The sequence below is a fragment of the Dendrobates tinctorius genome, unplaced genomic scaffold, assembly GCF_039654945.1.
Source record: "Dendrobates tinctorius isolate UK_male_01 unplaced genomic scaffold, ASM3965494v1 ptg000126l, whole genome shotgun sequence".
In the NCBI taxonomy this organism is placed as follows: Eukaryota; Metazoa; Chordata; class Amphibia; order Anura; family Dendrobatidae; genus Dendrobates; species Dendrobates tinctorius.
In genome coordinates, this window is record NW_027361794.1 from 10,636,446 (window position 1) to 10,658,104 (window position 21,659).

General features: G+C 47.7%; 1 protein-coding gene across 2 annotated transcripts in view; it reads left to right on the forward strand.

The window, feature by feature from the left end:
• The window catches only part of LOC141047288 (uncharacterized), a 67,125-nt gene that overhangs the window by 16,079 nt on the left and 29,387 nt on the right, over positions 1–21,659 (forward strand). For both annotated transcript variants that reach the window (XM_073542333.1, XM_073542334.1), the window contains 5 exons: positions 11,410–11,559; positions 11,689–11,868; positions 11,951–12,074; positions 12,158–12,255; positions 12,454–12,544. In XM_073542333.1, coding sequence (XP_073398434.1) covers positions 11,482–11,559; positions 11,689–11,868; positions 11,951–12,074; positions 12,158–12,255; positions 12,454–12,544 — 571 coding nt within the window. In that variant the 5' untranslated portion in view covers positions 11,410–11,481. The remainder of the gene's footprint in view (positions 1–11,409; positions 11,560–11,688; positions 11,869–11,950; positions 12,075–12,157; positions 12,256–12,453; positions 12,545–21,659) is intronic.

A 21,659-nucleotide genomic window follows, 5' to 3' on the forward strand; every position in this document is an offset into this window, starting at 1 on the left:
CAGGTGAGACTATGGCCGCGAAAGCTGTTACCCAGGAACAGATGGAGGGAGACACAAGCAGAAGTCGGACTGGAAGACAGGAAGAAGCAACCGGCGACCACAGGGGAGACTGCTGTAGGTCCTGGATGAGGAGGCTGAAGAGAAGGGACTGACGACACAGAAGGAGGCAGGCAGAGGCTGGGACGGACAGGCACTGGAAAAGAACACAGGGAGGTCACAAGGAGAGGTCACAAAAGGTACGCAGCGCAGAACACAAGACAGGGTGCAAGGCAGGAGAACGCAGGGATGTGTGGGCCTGAATAGAGCATGGAACACAATTGATAGGCACAGAGCAGGAGGCGAGGCTACCTGATCTAGGTCGTGCACTGCAGGACTTCCATGTCGGGGTCCTTCAGGATCTTGGAGCAAAGGGATGGCGCGGTTGCTGTTTAGCCAGGAGGAAGTGTGCTGCAGAGTCAATAGTGCAAGGTGCGCATGCGCACCTGACTAGTCCCAGAAGCCAGCCACAGGACCGAAAGTGAGGGGGCCGGGTGACAGTGAACACGCCGTGGCTCGGGAGGTAGCGCGGTGGAGGTGGCAGTGGCAGCCACGTCAGGCGTGATGGTACCCCCTCCTTACACCCCCTTTTCTTAAGACTGGAAAGGAACCTTCCTAAAATTCGAGGAGCCCGGATGTTCTTCCTGGGCTCCCAAGACCTTTCCTCGGGACCAAAACCTTTAAAATCAAATAAAAAGAGGGTCTTTCCTCTAGACCTTTTCATGGCAAGAATGTCTTTAACTTCAAAGACATCCTGTGCGGAAACTGGCTGAAGCGAGCGACCAGTGGAAGCGTGGAACTGGTTGACTATGACAGGCTTCAGGAGGGAAACGTGGAAAGAATTGGGAATTCGTAGCGGGGAGCTTTAACTTGTAGGGAACATCGTTGATACGAGCTAAGACCTCAAAAGGACCGATGTACCGGGGACCTAGTTTATATGAAGGGCTCTTAAGACAGACGAATTTGGAGGACAGCCATACTTTATCCCCAGGATGATACAACGGGGAATCCAGGCGCTTCTTATCGGCATGTCTCTTTATCCTGTCCCGCGATCATTCAAGTGCGGTTTTGGTCTCCTGCCAGACCCTGGAGAACTCCTCGGTCTGAAGATCGGCCGCTGAGACACCCCAGACGGGGTACCGGCAGAGGTACACCAGGATGTTGCCTGTAGACGATAAAGAAATGCGACTTGGATGAGGATTTGCTGGTGTGGTTGTAGGCAAACTCGGCCCAAGTTGGACCAATCGTTCTCGTAGACATTGGAGAAATGACAGAGATAAGTTACCAGGACTTGATTCGTATGTTCTGCTTGACCGATAGTTTGGGGATGATAGGCAGAGGAAAAGTCTAACGTCACATCCATCAGTTTGCATAGCGCTTTCCAAAACCGCGAGGTGAACTGGACTCCTCTATCCGAAACAATATGCTGAGGAAAGCCGTGAATCCGGAAAACATGGGTGATGAAAATTCTTGCTAACTCGGGAGCAGAGGGTATTCCTGGCAGAGGAATGAAATGAGCCATCTTAGAAAATCGATCCACGACCACAAGGATAACTGTATGACCAGAAGACCGAGGCAGATCAGTAATAAAGTCCATTGCTATATGTTGCCTGAGAGCCGAGGGAACCGGAAGAGGGTGCAAGAGACCAGAGGTAAGGTGTCGAGGGCCACCAATAGTAATGAGACACGAGAGAGAGGGTTTTCTTGAGGCCGACATGGCCTGCCAGCTTGGAGGCATGACCCCAGTGTAAGACTCTCTTGCGATTGCTCTTGTGAACAAAAGTCTTACCTGGCGGCAAAGAACTCAGATTAACAGGAGCAACCTCGATAACCTTGCTAGGATCTATGATGTGCAATGGTTCTTCCTCATCATCGGTGACCAGAAAGGATCTGTATAAAGCATCTGCTTTGAGGTTCTTATCGCCGGGACGGAAATGGAAGCTCAAAATCGAACCGGGCAAAGAACAGTGACCACCTGGCCTGCCGGGGATTAAGCCTTTGTGCTGACCAGATGTATGCCAGGTTCTTGTGGTCTGTGTAGATCTTGAAAGGATGTACAACTCCTTTCAGGAGATACCGCCACTCTTCCAACGCCAATTTGATAGCGAGCAGCTCCCTGTCACCAATGGCATAATTCCTCTCAGAGGTGGAGAATGTCTTAGAGGAAAAGCCACAGGTGACCAGTTGTCCGGAGGAAGACCTCTGAGAAAGTACCACACCAGCCCCTGTGGCAGAGGCATCCACCTCAAGAATGAAGGGCTTGTTAGCTTCAGGACAATGGAGTACGGGAGCTGTAGCAAAGGCTTTTCTAAAGGACCGGTAGGCGTTCATGGCCTCAGATGACCAGAGGTGAGGATTGGCCCCCTTACGGATCAGAGCGGAGATAGGACCGGTCAAGGTGGAAAAGTGTGTGATAAACTGCTGGTAGTAATTAGTGAAACCCAGGAATTTGCTGGATAGCCTTAACTCCCTGGGGACCTGGCCAATTGAGTACGGCGGACACTTTTCCCGGATCCATATGTAGGCCTGAGTCAGAAATGACCGGAATGCGTACAGCACGCCGATTTGTGGTGGAGAGAGGGAACAGAACCAACGCCCGGCGGACCAGACCAAGGATATTTACATACAGTGCGGCAGCAATATAAAAGGTTTTTATGGGGGATTCATGGGAAGTCGGGGTTTCACAAGTAGTTGGGGAATATATAGCTCACACTCTGTTAGATGATATTTTTAGTTGATGGGCCAAAAAACTGGTGACACATTCCCTTTAATATGGGAATGTTAAGTTTCACCTTCAATAATGGGGTTAAGGCTGCTTGAAATGCGCTGTATAGTAGAAAGTGCCGCCCCTGAAAACTTAGATGGTGTGTTTTGCAACGAAGATCCGGATTGTACATGTAGCCACATCCACGATAGCGCCAAGGTGACCGCAATGCGAGAGTGCGCATGCGCGGACTAAATGTGCTACACATTGCATAGGATTGGCTGGCAGCTTATGACAGGGTAATGATGCGGTGGTACATGCGCAATAGGTATCAGAGAACGCTGAAAATGGCATTCATGGCATCTGTCCTCCATGTGAAAGTGAATGATCCTAAAGGGGTGAGACACATGTAATAACCTATACACAGCTGCACTGAGTGCAACATTATGATTAATTATCAGAGATTAGTTTATTTTACATAGAAGTCTTTGGCACTTTAGCAATAAAGCACTTTCTTTGGAGATATATGAGATATTATGTGATATGGATATGAATGGTATTCTATGTGTTATGGAAAACTATTTTATTGCACTTTGCTATAAAATTCCTAAATTGCTTGGTCACGTGCTGACTCGCGTCACTAAGGTCCTGGACGCCTGGACTACCTCTCAGACGCCAGGAGTACGAGAGACCGCCAGCGCCTGCTTCCAGGCTGGAGGTATTTTGACAAGTGGCTGCCACCGGCCGGGGCAGCCCTTGAAATCCTTTTACACCCGTGTGTATATTTTTTTTGTTTTAACCGCAGGACCAGAAAGCTTTATTCTTCACCTCCACTGCTTATCTCAGCAAGGACTCCGCATCTACAAAGGTACCGCTCTCTGACTATGCTTTATATTACTGCGGGCACTGTTTTAACTGCTTACAGTCTGCTGCTTCACTGATTCCTACATATGCTGGAGCAGTAAGTGTTATGTCCACCGGTATCGTTTACTGCAGTTAGGATTTTTGCAGTTGTACAGGCACCGCTCTCTGACTATTGAATTCACCTTAGCGGTTAGTTTGTTTAGCCCCCTATAGGCTGCAGTTCTCTATTTTATATTATTTTACACACAAACGCTGGAGCGCTAATTGTCACCTTTATCCACACCGCTCTTTGCATCATTACAGGCATCTTTTGCTGATTATTGTACTTCTATTGCGGCTTTTATGAAGAGCCTTCGATAGGGGACCACTTTATTTTGATTTGTTTCTCAGGTGTTATTAGGAGGAAGGTATATTTAACACAATCTGCGCAGTGGTTTGTTTCAATTTTTTATGGAATAATAATATTACTACCAGTGTAGCTTTTTAAGGACTTTTTTGAGGTCCTATAATTAAAACCGCTATTACTCTGAAAACGCTATTATCCGCTATAAAAACAGCGTTTTAAACAGGTATATTCCTGTTTATCCCCTTTTGGATACCGCCCACATTTGAGTCTTTCCAAGCGCACACTCACTTTATGGTTGATTAAAAAGTTTTTTTTTGTTAGGAAGTTATAAGGGTTAAAAGTTGACTAGCGATTTCTCATTTTTACAAAACCATTTTTTTTTTAGGGACCACATCATACTTGAAGTCTCTTTGAGGGGTCTGTATGGCAGAAAATACCCAAAAGTGACACCATTCTAAAACCTGCACCCCTCAAGCTACTCAAAACCACATTTAAGAAGATTCTTAACCCTTCAGATGCTTCACAGAAGCAAAAGCAACGTGGAAGGAAAAAATGGGACATTTAACTTTTTAGTCACAAAAATAATCTTTTAGCAACAATTTTTTTATTTTCCCAAGGGTAACAGGAGAACTTAGACCCCAAAAGTTGTTGTCCAATTTGTTCTGAGTACGCTGATACCCCATATGTGGGGGGGACCACTGTTTGGGCGCACGGCAGGGCTCGAAAGGGAAGCGGCGCAGTTTGACTTTTTCAACCTAAAATTGGCTGGAATTGAGATTGGACACTATGTTGCGTTTGATGAGCCCCCGATGTGCCCAAATAGTGGAAACCCCCCACAGGTGACCCCATTTTGGAAACTAGACCCCCTAAGGAACTTATCTAGATGTGTGGTGAGAACTTTGAACCCCCAAGTGTTTCACTAAAGTTTATACTGCCCGGGCGTGAAAATAAAAAATCCTATTTTTTGCCCACAAAAATGATCTTTTAGTCCCCAATTTTTAATTTTTCCAAGGGTAACAGGAGAAATTGGACCCCAAAAGTTGTCCAATTTGTTCCGAGTATGCTGGTATCCCACGTGTGAAAAAACTGTTTAGGCACATGTCGGGGCTCGGAAGGGAGTGACGTTTTGGAATGCAGACTTTGATGGAATGGTCTGCGGGCGTCCTGTTCCATTTGCAGATGCCCTGATGTACCTAAACAGTAAAAAAGAAAAAACCCACAAGTGACATTGTTTTGGAAACTAGACCCCCAAGGAACTTATCTAGATGCGCCCCAACTAATCTACTGTTTCCTGTAAAGTAAATTAGTAGTGCATGGAGGTGTGGTAAATTTGATGCAATCCTTCATACACAGGCCAGGTTTTTCGGAGCAGGTGTTGCATTGATAAATGGTGTCCTTGCGTATTCCGTTTTTGTAACACACTGGGCACCTTTTTTGCGATTTACCTCTTTTTGCAGTTTGCGGGACCTCCCCTGGGAAATGCTGACCTGGTACAATACGAGCACCTTCAGTTCCGGAAGTACTGGGGCCCGCTCCTTCCGGAGTGCCAAACATCAGGGCCTTAACCACTACCTCCTGGAAATGAAGGTATGACGTATTTGTGTGGCGTGCACATCGTGACAGCAGGAATACGTTGAGCATTGCCATTTGGACGATGTGCACGGACAGCGTTTTATACCACATCTTGGTCTTCCTCAAAGCATTGTACGGTTGGAGGAGTTGATCGGAGAGATCAACGTTCCCCATGTTTTTATTGTACAACAGTACACAGTCAGGTTTGCTGACCTGTGTAGAGGTACCCCGTACAGTGCTGAGGACGCTGCCATCACCGTGTATGGTGGTCAAGAGAAGGACATCCCTCTTGTCCTTGTACTTGACCACCAGCAGTTGGTCGCTACATTGGGCTCTGCTCTCACCTTTTCAGAGCATCTGCCCAAGTAGCGTCTTTGGGAGGCCTCTCTGATTTTTGCGGACAGTACTGCAGGCTGCGGTACCTCGCGCAGAGAGGGATTTGTAGTGTGGGACGCTGGTATAAAGGTTATCAGTGTAGAGGTGATAACCTTTATCCAGCAGTGGGTGAACCAAATCCCACACAATTTTCCCACTCACTGCCAGGACAGGAGGACACTCAGGAGGTTCAATCCTGGTGTCCTTTCCTTCCTACACTCTAAACCTGTGGGTGTACCCTGAGGTACTCTCACGCAGTTTGTAGAGTTTGATTCAGTACCTGGCCCTCTTACTGAGCAGGTATTGACGGAATCCGAGCTTGCCCTTAAAATGGACTAAGGACTTATCCACACAGATGTCCCTTTGGGGCACGTACACTTCAGCAAACTTTTTGTTGGTGTTTGGTGAACGGCCGAACTTTGAACAGACGGTCAAAGTTGGGGTCATCTTGTGCAGGACACTGTGCATTATCGTTATAGTGCAGGAATTTGTGGATGGCCTGAAAACGTGTCCGGACCATGACAATTCGGAATACTGGAGTGTTATATGAAGGTACAAATTAGTTTTGCGTCTGTGGGATGAGTGTGCGGAGGTGGCGCAGAGGGGGCTGAGGGAAAAAAAGCGAGCACGAGTGTTGATCGGTGAACTGTATCACCAATCAACGCTCTGTGGCTGCGCACGGAGATGGCGCAAAAGTGGTGGAGGGGATTAAAAAGAGGGGGAAGGGGGGGATTGGGGGGTGAAGATAGATTGGGCAGGGGATCAGGTAACACTTACAGTTGTAGTATTTCTTTTTTCTTCCTTCCTTTTTCTTTCTCCACAATACCAAGCGCAGGAGCTCTTGCTGTGTGTGACCTCTCTGCAGGAATCCTCAGCTAGAGTGGGAACCCCTGCAGAGAAGCCAGACAGGTCACCTGCAGGTCAGAGACAGGTCACAGGGCGGTGGGATCGAATGATTACATTGATCCCACCAATCCCTGCAGGCCCTGGTGACCATGGCAACTGCCTAGGATCGGAGCTCACAGCTCCGATTCCTAGGCAGGTTACGGCCAGGTCACTAGCAGGGCACAGACCGGTCACAGCGTGACCGCAGCTGTGCCCTGTGATTAGCGCGATCGACGATGACATCGATCGCGCCAACCACCTCCTGCAGGCCCTGCTGGGCCTGTCCTAGGCTCCGGCCTAGGATCGGTGCTATTACAGCACCGATCCGGGCCGGTACTGGCAGGGCACAGCGGAGGTATACTGCCGCTGTGCCCTGCGATTGGGGGCGATCGACTAGATCGGCGATCGCGCCAATCCGGGGAGTATTTACATCGGTACTCAATCCTAGCCTGGGACCTCATAGTTTCAGCCAATGAGAAGCGCTGTGATTGGCTGTTCGGAATTGAACAGCTAATCGCAGTGCTCAGGGAGGAGACAGCCTGGGATGCCGAGGCCACCTACCCTGGGTAAGATGGCGTCGGCATTTTAATGCGATCACCACGACTTAAGTCGCGATGTCGCATTAAAGGGCATGACATACTATTCCGTCCATGGAATAGTAATTATCAGAGATTTTTTTTTTTTTTTTACATAGAAGTCTTTGGCACTTTAGCACGAAAGCACTTTCTTTGGAGATATGAGATATTATGTGATATGGATAGGAATGGTATTATATGTTTTATGGAAAACTATTTTATTGCACTTTGCTATAAAATTCTGAGAAATTAAGAATTGTTAATTCTAATATATAAAGCTCAATGTGGATATGTGTGTGTGGATGTGTCTAGCTCACTCTCTGATTTTGAACCAGTCACAGAAGAAGAAGTAAGCCGGCTCCTTGCATCTTCTCGCCCAACCACTTGCACCAGTGACCCATTTCCATCACATCTCCTCCAGTCCCTTTCCCCTGCTGTCACCCCTCACCTAACTAAAATATTTAACCCCTCTCTCTCTTCTGGTATCTTTTCCTCCTCATTTAAGCATGCCATCATACATCCACTACTTAAAAAACCATCCCTCGACCAAAACTGTGCCGCTAACTATAGACCTGTCTCTAATCTTCCCTTCATCTCTAAACTCCTGGAATGCCTGGTCCACTCCCGTCTTATCCGCTATCTCTTTGATAACTCTCTTCTCGACCCTCTCCAATCCGGTTTCCGCTCTTTACACTCTACTGAAACTGCCCTCACTAAAGTCTCTAATGACCTACTAACAGCTAAATCAAATGGTCATTACTCCATGCTAATTCTCTTGGATCTCTCTGCAGCATTCGACACTGGATCATCAGCTCCTCCTCACTATGCTCCATTCCATTGGCCTCAAGGACACCGTTCTCTCATGGTTCTCCTCCTATCTCTCTGACCGATCCTTTACTGTATCTTTTGCCAGTTCCTCCTCCTCTCACCTTCCCCTTACTGTTGGGGTTCCTCAAGGATCGGTTCTAGGCCCCCTCCTCTTCTCCTTGTACACTGCCCCTATTGGTCAAACAATCAGTAGATTTGGTTTCCAGTACCATCTCTGTGCTGATGACACCAATTATACGCTTCTTCTCCTGACATCACGTCAGCCTTTCTAGAAAACACCGGCGATTGTCTAAACGCTGTGTCTAACATCATGTCCTCACTATATCTGAAACTGAACCTGTCAAAGACTGAACTCCTGGTGTTTCCTCCCTCTACTAATGTACCTATACCCGACATTGCCATTTCTGTGTGTGGTTCCACTATTACTCCCCAGCAACAGGCCCGCTGTCTTGGGGTCATACTTGACTCCGAGCTTTCCTTTGCCCCCCACATTGGATGACTGGCTCGCTCTTGTCATCTGCACCTCAAAAACATTTCTAGAATTCAACCTTTTCTTACTTTTGACTCTGCAAAAACTCTTACTGTTTCTCTTATTCATTCTCGTCTCGACTATTGTAACTCTCTTCTAATCGGTCTCCCTCTTACCAAACTCTCCCCTCTCCAATCTGTCTTGAATGCTGCAGCCAGGATCATATTCCTCACCAATCGTTACACCGATGCCTATACCTTGTGCCAGTCATTACACTAGCTACCCATCCACTCCAGAATTCAGTATAAACTTATTACCCTCACCCACAAAGCCCTCCATGGCTCAGCACCACCCTGCATCTCCTCCCTTGTTTCAGTATACCACCCTACCCGCGCCCTCCATTCTGCTGATTACCTGAGGTTAGCATCCTCAATAGTCAACCTCCCACTCCCGTCTCCAAGACTTTACACGTGCTGCGCCAATTCTTAGGAATGCACTTCCCAGGTCAATACGATTAGTCCCCAATCCCCACAATTTTAAGCGTGCCCTGAAAACGCATTTATTCAGACTGGCCTATCGCCTCAACACATTAACCTAATCTATCCCTGTGTGGCACAGCCAAAAGTTTTACCATAACCAGATTCCCCGCATCATGTTCCCACATGCTTTATGCATCCATTAGCCCTCTGCATCTGTACTGTTACACACTTAACATTATGGCTGGTCCATACAATCAGGGCAACTGTTACCACCCACCTTTCGTGTCTACCTCTTTCCTCATAGACTGTAAGCTTGCGAGCAGGGCCCTCTTTCCTCTTGGTATTTGTTATAATCTATGTGATTATTGTTATGCTGTAATGTCTATTGTCTGTACAAATCCCCTCTGAAATGTAAAGTGCTGCGGAATATGTCGGCACTATAGAAATAAAATTTATTATTATTATTATTATTATTATGTGTGTGTATGTCCGGGATTGGCATCCGCACCGTCGCAGCTACAGCCACAAAATTTGGCACAGTCACACGTCTGGACCCCGAGAGCGTCATAGGCTATGTTATGAGGCAAAATTTTAACCCCGCGCGTTCCAATTCACCAAACAATTTTGCCCCTAGGTACATAATGGGGAAAAAGTGTATGTAATGGCATTTGCACTGTCGTAGCTACAGCCATAAAATTTGGCACAGTCACACGTCTGGACCCCGAGAGCATCATAGGCTATGTTATGAGGCAAAATTTTAACCCCGCGCGTTCTAATTCACCAAACAATTTTGCCCCTAGGTACATAATGGGGAAAAAGTGAAAGGAAAAGTGTCGGATGCAAATTGACAGCTGCCAGATGTGAACAAGGGGGACTGAAAGAATGAGAGCGATGGCGCCAAAGAGTATATACCGTACAGTTGCTAAGGTGGAGCCTTGACATGGGATACTCACCACACACGGGGATATGAACACACACACAAAATGCGCCACACACTACCATGTACTTCAACACATATACCACCCTCAGCACACATTTCACCACACATACACCAACCTCACCACATAAAAGTCGAATCACAAAAGTCGCCACTCAAAACTCGCCACGCTGTCCCAGAGCTGTTTAAAAGATGAAAAATGAGCTGTGATTGGTTGCTATCAGCAACAGTTTTCTTTGTAGACAGTTGTGGTAACTGAGGCCTATTATTCTTATCATTTCTATGGTGTTATCGTCCTTCTGTAAAGCTGGAAATAACACAATTTATTACCGTGCCAACACAGACCACCCTCTGACACAGACTGCAGGGGGAGCCCAGTATCACACAGGATAGGAGGATAGTAACACACAGGATAGGATTAGATACACAGCTCAGCAGTCAGTGTCACACATGATAGAATTAGATACACAGCTCAGCAGACAGTATCACACAGGATAGGATTAGATACACAGCTCAGCAGTTAGTATCACACAGGATAGGATTAGATACACAGCTCAGCAGTCAGTATCACACAGGATAGGATTAGATACACAGCTCAGCAGTTAGTATCACACAGGATAGGATTAGATACACAGCTCAGCAGTCAGTATCACACAGGATAGGATTAGATACATGGCTCAGCACACAGTATCGAACAGAATAGTATTAGATACACAGCTCAGCAGTCAGTATCACACAGGATAGGATAAGATACACAGCTCAGCAGTCAGTATCACACAGGATAGGATTAGATACACAGCTCAGCAGTCAGTATCACACAGGATAGGATTAGATACACAGCTCAGCAGTTAGTATCACACAGGATAGGATTAGATACACAGCTCAGCAGTTAGTATCACACAGGATAGGATTAGATACACAGCTCAGCAGTCAGTATCCCACAGGATAGGATTAGATACACGGCTCAGCAGACAGTATCACACAGGATAGGATTAGATACACGGCTCAGCACACAGTATCACACAGGATAGGATTAGATACATGGTTTTATGTGCAATATAATCATTATAATTTGTTATAACTAACCACAGTTGGTTACTATGCCCAGGCAACGCCGGGCTCTTCAGCTAGTATACCTATAAAAGCGTACTTGTATGTTATGCCCACTGCTTGAGAAAGGCTCAGTGGGAGCCGAAACGTCGCCCTGACATGTGGGTCTGAATGAAGTCCATCTTTTTTCCACAGTGCAAAATTATGGAGTGCTGCCTTCATTTTTATTTTTTGTCAGTAATAATTGTATTATATAGAATTTTTTATGATACATCATCTTTCTATTCAGGTCCCTACAATATCAGGTCCTGTCAGTGAACATCTTCTATATAAGAGAATTTTCCTGATTTACCCATCAAGGATGGATATGGACAAAGACAAGATGGCGGAGAGGATATTACACCTCACCCTAGAGATCCTCTTCCGGCTTACTGGAGAGGTGAGAGATTCTGATGACGTCACATTACATCATTCTTATCTATGGGAATAACAGATGGACAGAACTGGAGAGGTGAGGACTCTGGAAATGTCTGTAGTGAGATTTATTAATGTGTCTCTCCATAACCAGGATTACACAGTAGTGAAGAAGACCTCTAGTGGGCGCTGTCAGGACCCTGTGTCTGAGGGATGGGAAAGACTGTGGAGCCCATTCACAGGGCCTCAACCTCACCTCCTGATACATGAGGACATCAATGACAAGAAGATCCTAGAACTCACCTACAAGATGATTGAGCTGCTGACTGGAGAGGTGACACTGCTGGGAATGCTGGGACATTATACAGTAACGCTATGAAGGGATCGGGGGATGACGGTATCATTGTATGTGTCAGGTTCCTATAAGGTGTCAGGATGTCGCCGTCTATTTCTCCATGGAGGAGTGGGAGTATTTAGAAGGACACAAAGATCTGTACAAGGACGTCATGATGGAGGTTCCCCAGCCCCTCACATCATCAGGTAATAGACAGGACTAAATACACATGGCCTATAATTATCTGTATGTAAAGAATGAATTCAGTCCCTGTATGTCTTTCCTGCAGATCTATCCAGTAAGAGGACAACACTTGAGAGATGTCCCCGTCCTCTTCTTCCACAGGACTGTAATCAAGGAGATCCCATTGTTCCTCAGGATCATCAGGTAGATGGAGAGAAGGTGTCAGGAGATCTCCCCTATGATGTGTAGACGGCTGTGAAGGTCTTGTGCTCAGTCTAGTTTTATCCACCAGTATTATATGTTTTATACTTGTGTAATGAGAACGGTGGAGATGGCAGGATTAGAGCTGACCATAGATGTGACTTCTCCATCTGTCTGTGACTTTTACATTATTTGTTTCAGGGTGAAGATCTGACCCATATTAATACTACAGAGACATATATGAGGGGTGATGAGCGGTGTAAAGAGGAGATTCCTACATATGACTACCCAGGTGAGTAGTAACCACTAAATGCAGAGAAGTCACAGATTCTTCTCAGTAACCGGCTGTGGCTGCTTTATCCGTCTTGTAGTCCTGCTGTATCACAATCGGGTGATCACCATTTTGCCTCTAGACCTCAAAAATGTTCCTCCACCCAAAACTGTTCAAATAACTTTGGGAATTGAAAGCCCTTTTATATAGAACTTACAACCTGGAGGATTCATCTACCCCCTGGTATTAGCAAACACTGAAAGTTACCTGTCCAGATCTGTAAACTACAAAGCCAAATAACAGCGTATGTAGAATGTGCTGACAAGTTAGAAAATCACTTGAAGAAAAATATTAAGATGGGTCTGTAAGGGAAAGTGGAGGGTAATGATGCTGTTGGCTTCCTAGATCCCTGATATCTTATTGGATGAATCTACCTTCTCCCTTCTGTGCTGCTGAATGTGCTCATTTGGTCCCTACAAGACCAGGTCCAGTCTTTCTGGAAAATCTTTGCGCTTATGATTGACAACATTAAATGTGCAGTGAGGCCAAGTGTGAATTTCTGTACAATAACAATAGTGTTTCCCTTTATCCTGATTTTTCAGTTTCTTTTAAAACCATCTAACTTCAAACAGGATCACGATAAACTACATAAAAACATTACACCTGTGCCATGATATATCTCAAAGCTTTATGTCAGTGACATTGGTACGGTCATCAAGGTACTCTCTCAGCACTCCTTGTGAGAATACCACGTGCCTCAGGGCCTGCGCAATGGGAGGGTCTGAGAAAACTCTCCCAGAACTTTGCCAGTGTTCCCCTGCCTTTGCTGCATTGGAGTTGTGTCTCTCTCGCCTGTACTCCTTGGTTGTCCAACGAACTGTGACCTCTGCCACCAGCGTTTTCATATGGGAATTTTTGTAATAATTCCACAGCAAGGGCTGTCTGGTACTGCCCCATTTTAGTAGACCTGTCCACCTCAGGAATAAGAGATAGAAAGTTCTCCTTGTAGCGTGTGTCTATAGGTGTCACCAACCAGTATTGACTGACACCCAAAATTTGAAGAACTCGAGGGTCATTCAGTCATGCGTGCCAGACTGCTAACAGGCAAGACTTGGGTATCCTCACCAAGAGGACAACTGACCTTTGCCCCCCTTCCACGTTGGGATGAGATGAGGCTGGGCTGTGTGTAATCATCCTGTATGGTTCCTTGCTCCCTCTCATTGTGCTCCGCCTGCAATGCTTCCTCTTTGATTGTGAACAGAGAGCGTTTCAGAAGATAGAGAAGCGGGATGGTGACGCTAATTATGGTGTCATCGTCGCTCATCATCTTGGTGGAGTCCTCAAAGTTTTGGAGGATGGTACATATGTCTGACCTCCTTTCCACTCCTAAGGTCTTATGTGTGGAGTCTGAATTGAATACCGACGTCCTTCTTGATGATGGTAGTCAACAACTGCCCTCTTCTGCTCAAAAATCCTTCCTAACATCTGCAGTGTAGAGTTCCAAAGCGTGGGGACATCACACACCAGTCGGTGAGCCGGAAGCTGCAAATGCTGCTGAAGCACGGCAAGGGCGGCGGAAGCTGTAGCTGACTTTCTGAAATGGGCACACAGGCGGCGTATTTTGACAAGCAGATCCAGCAGCTCCAGGTATGTTTTGAGAAACTGCTGAACCACGAGGTTAAGCACATGGGCCCGGCATAGTATGTGTGTGAGTTCGCCTCGCCTCAGAGCCACCACTAGGTTCTGGCCATTGTCACGCACGACCATGTCTGGCTGTTGGTTCAGCGGTGTCAGCCACAGATCTGCCTGCTCTTTCAGAGCTGTCCACTATGCTTCATCATTGTGCGGTTTGTCACCTAATAATAATTTTATTTCTATAGCGCCAACATATTCCGCAGCACTTTACATTACTTTACTTTGCTAAGCATATTGGCTTCAGCACAGCCACTTGCCGCTTGACTGAGGCAGTGCTTCCAGCTGTTGTGACTGATGTGGTCATTTCGGAGATTGAGGCTGAATAGGAGGATGAGGTGCAGGAGCTGTAGACTGGGGGCACCCCTGACTGACGTAGGGCCCGCAATCCTCCGCATCGGGAGGACGTGTTCCATCCCAAGGTCCGACTGGGTCCCGCCTTCCACTTTAACCCAGTGTGCTGTCAGTGAGATGTACTGTCCCTGCCCACTTGTCCATGTGTCTGTGGTTTGGTGGACTTTCCCAGTAACTGCATTGTTGAGGGCTTGGCTAATGTTGTGGGACATGTTCTTGTGTAATGTGGGGACGGCACACCGGGGAAAATAGTGGCAGCTGGTGACAGAGTACCGAGGGACGTTCGCCACCACCAGGTTGCGGGAAGCTTCCATCTCCACGAGCCTAAAAGGCAACATTTCAAGCGCAAGCAGTCGCAAGATGTGGGAATTTAGTAGTGCTGCCTGTGGGGTGTTGGTTGCATATTTGCGCTTGCGTTCCAAGGACTGGGGTATCGTCAACTGAACGCTGCGCTGGGATAAGGACATGGACGTGCTTGGAAATAGTGCTAGTTGAGTGTGTGCGCAACGACAGGTGCAGGGCAGGAGGCATCTTCTCATGCACCATGGACAACGGATTCGCTTACATGCACAACAGCGGAAGAAGCAGTAGTGTCACCCGCAGACGCTGTTCCTGGACCTTGGGGTTTGGCCCACAAAGTTAGGTATTTTGCTGCCATGAACCTGACCATGCTGGTGGTGGTCAGGCTGGAAGTTTTGCTACCTCTGCTGATGCTGGCCTGGCAGGTGGTGCAAATGGCCTATTTGGGGTTATCAGCAGAGTCTTTAAAAACAACCAGACTCAGGAAGACCTAACAGTTGTTACTGGCAACTTCCGTTGTGTTGGTGTTATGGGGAAACGGTTTCCCACCCTCAGTCTGCGACCACCTCACTGCTTCTTCCTGCCTGTTGGGGTGCTACGCTTCCTTCCCCCTGTGTGCTGGTGTCCTCACTTTGCATGCCCTCCTGCCAGGTTGGGTCAGTTACTATTTCATCCACCACCTCGTCTTCCACTTCCCGCACCCTGGTCCTCCTCTTGACTTTCTGTCAATTGTGTCTCATCATCGTCCACCTCTTGTGACACATTGCCTTTGTTTGACCGTGGCTGCTACCTGAGAGAGGTATCCGCCCTGCCAGGACAGGAACCTACTGAGACATAAGGGGCGGCACCTCTCCCCCGCTTCAGTTGGGTTCCTGTCCTGGAAGGAATCCCACTGTGGCGGTGCCTGTCATGGGCGAAGAGAAGAAGAAAGAAAGAAAAAAAAAAAAAAAAAAAAGGACCCAGGCCCGTCCCGGCGCGGGAAGAACAGGTAGCTTACCTGTAGCGCCGGCCGTCGGGTCCTGGTAGCACAGTCCCCGGTGTCCCTTGGGCTCCGGGTTCGTGTGGGCGCGGATGGGATCCCCGTGGCTCCGGGGAGCCCGCGCCACCCTCCCCTCGCGCACGCCGCATCTCGATCCCCGTGGCAGGGGAGAGACGCTGGCTTCTTCCGGCCGCTGACGTCAGCGGCGCTATGGATGCTGGATGCGCCGGCTGACGTCAGCAGAAGGCGACGGTATAATGGCGCCGGGTGTGACGCCGGCCGGCTTTCTGAAGCGGTTAGCCAGCGGTCGCAGGGGGGAGGGGAGGGAGACGCTCACCAGGGCAGAGGCGCATCATTTAAAAGAAAAGAAGCAGCGACAGAACGGCGGTGCAAGATGGAGTCAGAGCAGGAGCGTTCAGCATCCCTGCCTCCCTCACAGCCCTCTGGCAGAAAACATGGAAGCCATTCAAGCAGCAGTCGCCCCAGCCGCAGGTCGGGGGACTCCTCAAGGTCCAAAGAGCACAGGTCACGTGCTCCGACGCAGCTTCCGAGTCCGGTACCCTTGATTACGGGTGGTGAGTGATCTTCGTGAATGTTAGCATTATGTTAATAGGGATTTTCTGTTGTATGCTCTACCCTGTAGGAAAGGCCCAGAAAAACAGGAAGCAAGAAGAACAATGGGGACTGTGCTATATGTAAATCTCCCCTAGCAAGAGACTGGCAAAAAGATCTCTGTGCTTCGTGCCTTCAGCGGACTATGGTGAAGGAAGCGCCTAGTTTCGCAGCCAATCTGATATCTGCCCTCAGGTCAGAAATGGAAGGTTCAATTAAGTCCCTATTGAAAAAAGGGAAGAAAAGTAGGAAGGATCCCCCTAGTTCCCCCTCAGATTCCGTGTCAGTCTCGTCTCAGGCGGAACAATCATCCTCCTCAGACTCCTCAGACAGTGACACGGGGTAAGCCATGTTTCCCCGTAGAAGACACAGATGCCCTCCTAAAGGCCATTAGAACCACAATGGGCCTACAGGAAGAAAGGGCGGCTAAAACCCTAGAGGATGTCATGTTTGGGGGGCTTCAGGAGAGGAAAAACGGACCTTTCCAGTAAACGAGAAAATCCAGGCGCTTATTGAGAGAGTGGAAGAAACCCGAAAAAACTGGGGCCCTTCCGTCCACCTCAAAGACGATATCCATTTAAGCACAAGGATGCGGAGATATGGGACAAAGTCCCAAAAATAGATGCAGCAGTATCCAGGTCTTCCAAAAGGTCGGCCCTGCCCTTGGAAGACGCAGGGGTTCTTAGAGACCCGCTGGACAAGAAGGCGGACTCATATTTGAGGCACGCGTGGGAAGCCACAGCAGGAGGACTAAAGCCGGCGATAGCAGGCACTTGCACGGCACGCTCCCTCATGGTCTGGCTGCAGCAGTTAGAAGAGAAGCTGGCATCAAGGGTCCCAAGAGAGAAAATTTTAGCAGATATGTATTTCTTGCACAGGGCAGCAGCTTTTTTGGCAGATACCTCGGCGGACTCTATGCGGTTGACAGCCAGGGCAGCGTCACTATCAAATGCTGCTAGATGCGCGTTATGGCTTAAGGGCTGCCCGGGTGACCTACAGTCCAAGGCTAAATTGTGCTCTCTCCCCTGCGATGGTCGGTTCTTGTTCGGCAAGAACTTGGACGATATTCTGGAGAAAGCAAGCTATAAGAAAAAAGGCTTCCCCAGATTCCCAATGGATCAGAGAAGATAGCCCTTTCGGAGGGGGAGATTCAATAGGGGGCGTCCTCCCGCTGACAGGAGAAGATGGGAGGATAAAAGAAAGAGTCGGGATTTATGTTTGCTGGAGGTACCTCCACCTCAAAGAGATCGCCACAATGACGCCAGTATCCCAGTGGGGGGGAGATTGGCACTCTTTTTCCAGGCCTGGGAAAAGATCTCCTCCAATACCTGGATCCTGAGCATTCTAACAGAAGGCCTGAAAATCCCCTTTAGTCGCCAGCCAAAACCCGTGGTCGTCATCACACCCATCAGGAAGGTGACCGAAGAACAGTTGGCCTTAGAAACAGAGATCCTGAGCCTGATAGACAAGCGGGTACTTTCCGAGGTCCCACACATACAGGAAGGAAGGGGGTTCTATTCACCCCTTTTTCTGATAAAAAAAAAACCGGATCAATCATTCAGGACAATTATAAATCTCAGACAGCTCAATCGATGGATAAGAAACCAGACCTTCAAGATGGAATTAGTAGCTATGGCAGTGAAGCTGCTACATCAAGATTGCTTCATGGCTGTAGTCGACTTAAAGGATGCGTATTATCACATCCCTATCCATCCAGATTACCAAAAATACTTGAGGGTAGCACTTTATATTCAAGGCATACTGAGGCACTTTCAGTTCAGGGCTCTTCCGTTTGGCATATCCATAGCCCCGAGAGTTTTCACCAAGGTCATAGCGGAAGTGACAGCCTTTCTCCGGATTCACAATACGGTCATAATACCATACCTGGATGATTTTCTTATAGTGGGCAGCTCAGAGGACCACTGTGCAGCGCAGTTGACCCGGGTGATCAACACCTTGCAAGAATTAGGGTGGATAGTCAATTTCAAAAAATCAAAATTGCAACCCCTAAAATAAACAGACCTTCCTGGGATTTATATTAGACTCAAAGGCAAGAGTGTCTTCTCCGAGAATCCAAAATAGAGAAGGTGCAAAATCTGGCCTTGATGGGCCGAAACCAACCATGTATGACATTAAGAAGAGCAATGTCCCTACTAGGTACCCTAACATCCTGTATCCCGGCGGTCAGGTGGGCTCAGTTTCAAACCCGGCAACTCCAGGGGGAGATATTATCAGCACAGAGGTCGCTAAGAGGGCGTTTAGAAGGAAAGCTAGAGCTTTCCTTAAAAACCAGAGACTCTCTCAACTGGTGGCTGGACGGTACAAATCTGACCTCAGGAATACCGTGAGACAGACAGACGACAGATATAATTTTAACAGCTGCAAGCTCCTTGGGGTGGGGGCACACCTAAGGGGCCTCATAGGTCAGGGTTCCTGGACACCTCAAGAAAGGGAAGCATCCTCCAACCTGAGAGAACTGTGGGCAGTGAACAAGGCCCTAAGTCACTTCATTCCGCTACTCCAGGGTCGCAATGTACGCATCATGTCAGACAACAATGTAGCAGTGGCATATATAACCACCAAGGAGGGACAAGATCACACTCCCTAATGGAAGCGGCAAGCGACATTCTGGGCAGAGCAGAGGAACACCTACACTCCTTGACAGCCTTACACATAAAAGGGGCAGAGAACATAGAGGCAGATTTCTTGAGTCGCAATACCCTGGAGCAAGGAGAATGGGCGCTAAACCGGTCCATTTTTCAAAAAATAACGCAGCTTTGGGGGAAACCAGTGATAGACCTCTTTGCCAACAAGCACAACAGGTAAACAGGTTCTGCTCTCTAAACCCGAGGGAAAAACCATGGGCAGTGGACTCATTGCACATCCAGTGGAACTTCAGGCTGGCTTATGCGTTCCCCCCAGTGGCTCTGATCCCAACAGTTGTCAGAAAAATCAGAAACGATCAAGCCAGGGTGATTCTAATAGCTCCATTTTGGCCAAAAAGGCCCTGGTTTTCTCTTTACGAATGATGTCCCTCTCCGATCCATGGGTTCTGCCAGAAATCCCGGACCTACTAGCTCAGGGTCCAATATTCCACGCTCAGGTCAAAGGATTCCATCTGACGGTGTGGAATTTGAAAGGTCGCTTTTAATGGATAGAGGGTTCTCCCCCGGGTTGGTGGCCACTCTGCTAAAGAGCAGGAAACCAGTGACGACTAACATCTACTGCAGGACATGGAATAAGTTCCTACAGTTCCTAGGTAAGCCGCTAGGAAATGAACCCCCGATTAGTGCCATCCTGGAGTTCTTACAATCGGGGTTGCAGATGGGGTTAGCGGTGAATACACTTAAAGTTCAGGTGTCGGCACTAGGGGCGCTCTACAACTGCAAATTGGCATCAAATAGGTGGGTAGCCAGATTTATTAAATCATGCCATAGAGCTAGGCCTATCCCAATACCCAGGATAGCCCCCTGGGATTTAAACCTAGTGCTAGAAGCCCTTACGAAAGAACCGTATGAGCCATTACACCAGCTACCCCTAAAGTTTCTGACCCTAAAAACGATCATTTTAGTGGCCCTTACGTCAGCTCGCAGAATAAGCGACTTACAGGCTCTCTCAGTAAATCCACCTTATACGCAAGTCTTACAGGATAGGGTAGTGTTAAGAACAGACCCCGCTTATCTGCCTAAGGTATCAGATTTCCATCGGGGTCAGGAAATTGTCCTCCCATCTTTCTGCGAGAACCCAAAAAATCTGGGGGAGGAAAAATTCTATAGTTTGGATGTTAAGAGAGCTCTATTAGAGTGCATATCTGTCACTAGCCAGTGGAGGAGGTCCCAGTCCCTATTTGTAGCTTTTCAGGGTGCCAGGAAAGGCTATGGGGTTTCAAAAGGGACTATTGCTAGATGGATTAGGGAGGCCATTAGTGTAGCCTACTCAGCTAGTGGTATCCCGATTCCTGACGGCATCAAGGCTCATTCCACCAGAGCCGTGGCGAACTCCTGGGCTGAAAAGGCAGAGGTATCAATTGAACAGATTTGTAAGGCCGCTACCTGGGCCTCACCTTCCACCTTCTTTAAGCACTATAGATTAAATCTATCCTCCTCTGCTGACTTGACCTTTGGTAGAAGGGTGCTGCAAGCGGTGGTCCCTCCCTAAGGTGTTTCGAAGTCTCCAAAAATCTCTCAGGTGGTGCTGTCATGGGTGAAGGGAAAACCACCATGGTTACTTACCAGTAGCCGTTTTTTCCGGAACCCATGACAGCACCCGTATATTCCCCCCCCCCTTTTTCACCGTATGGGTGTTCACAATTAGTAGGGTGTTTTTGAGTGTTGTGGTGTTGGATTAAACATGTAACTAACCGGGGAGTCCTCTCAATGCTCTGTAACCCAACTGAAGCGGGGGAGAGGTGCCGCCCCTTATGTCTCAGTAGGTTCCTGTCCTGGCGGGGCGGATCCCTCTCTCAGGTGGTGCTGTCATGGTTTCCGGAAAAACAGGCTACCGGTAAGTAACCATTCAAAAAGAGAAAAAAAGCCAGCTCACCTAAAGGCATGTGTAGTGGATAGCCCGGACCACGTGCAGTCTTCACGCAGTAACCAAGGAAAAAGAAAAAAGGTCCAGCTTTGCAAATTCAAGTCCAATTTATTGTTAAAAACAAGTCCAAAGCAGAGCAAAAAATGGTGTGTTCACATGAGTAACAAGTAGTAGATTACGCGTTTCGAACAATGGCATGTTCTTTCTCAAAACTGAGAAACGCTATTGTTCGAAACGCGTAATCTACTACTTGTTACTCATGTGAACACACCATTTTTTGCTCTGTTTTGGACTTGTTTTTAACAATAAATTGGACTTGAATTTGCAAAGCTGGACCTTTTTTCTTTTTCCTTGGTAAGTAACCATGGTGGTTTTAAATAGATGGATTTTTAGCGCTGTAATATGGAAGGATATGGCTGTACTCTGCAGTGCCAACAAGCAAAAGGAGCAGAAAAACGGTGTTCTCTGGATTGCTTTTTAAGCAAATAATCAGGATTAAGATCCCAAAAAAATTTTACACCTGGCCCCTTATACCTGGGGCTATGTCTAGAAATATCTGTAAAAGCAGCAGCAACAGACAGAACTGGAATTAGACCCTTTTGCTATATGCACTACAGTCTGCCACATACACTGCCTGTCTAGCACTGATATCTATGCAGCTGAATT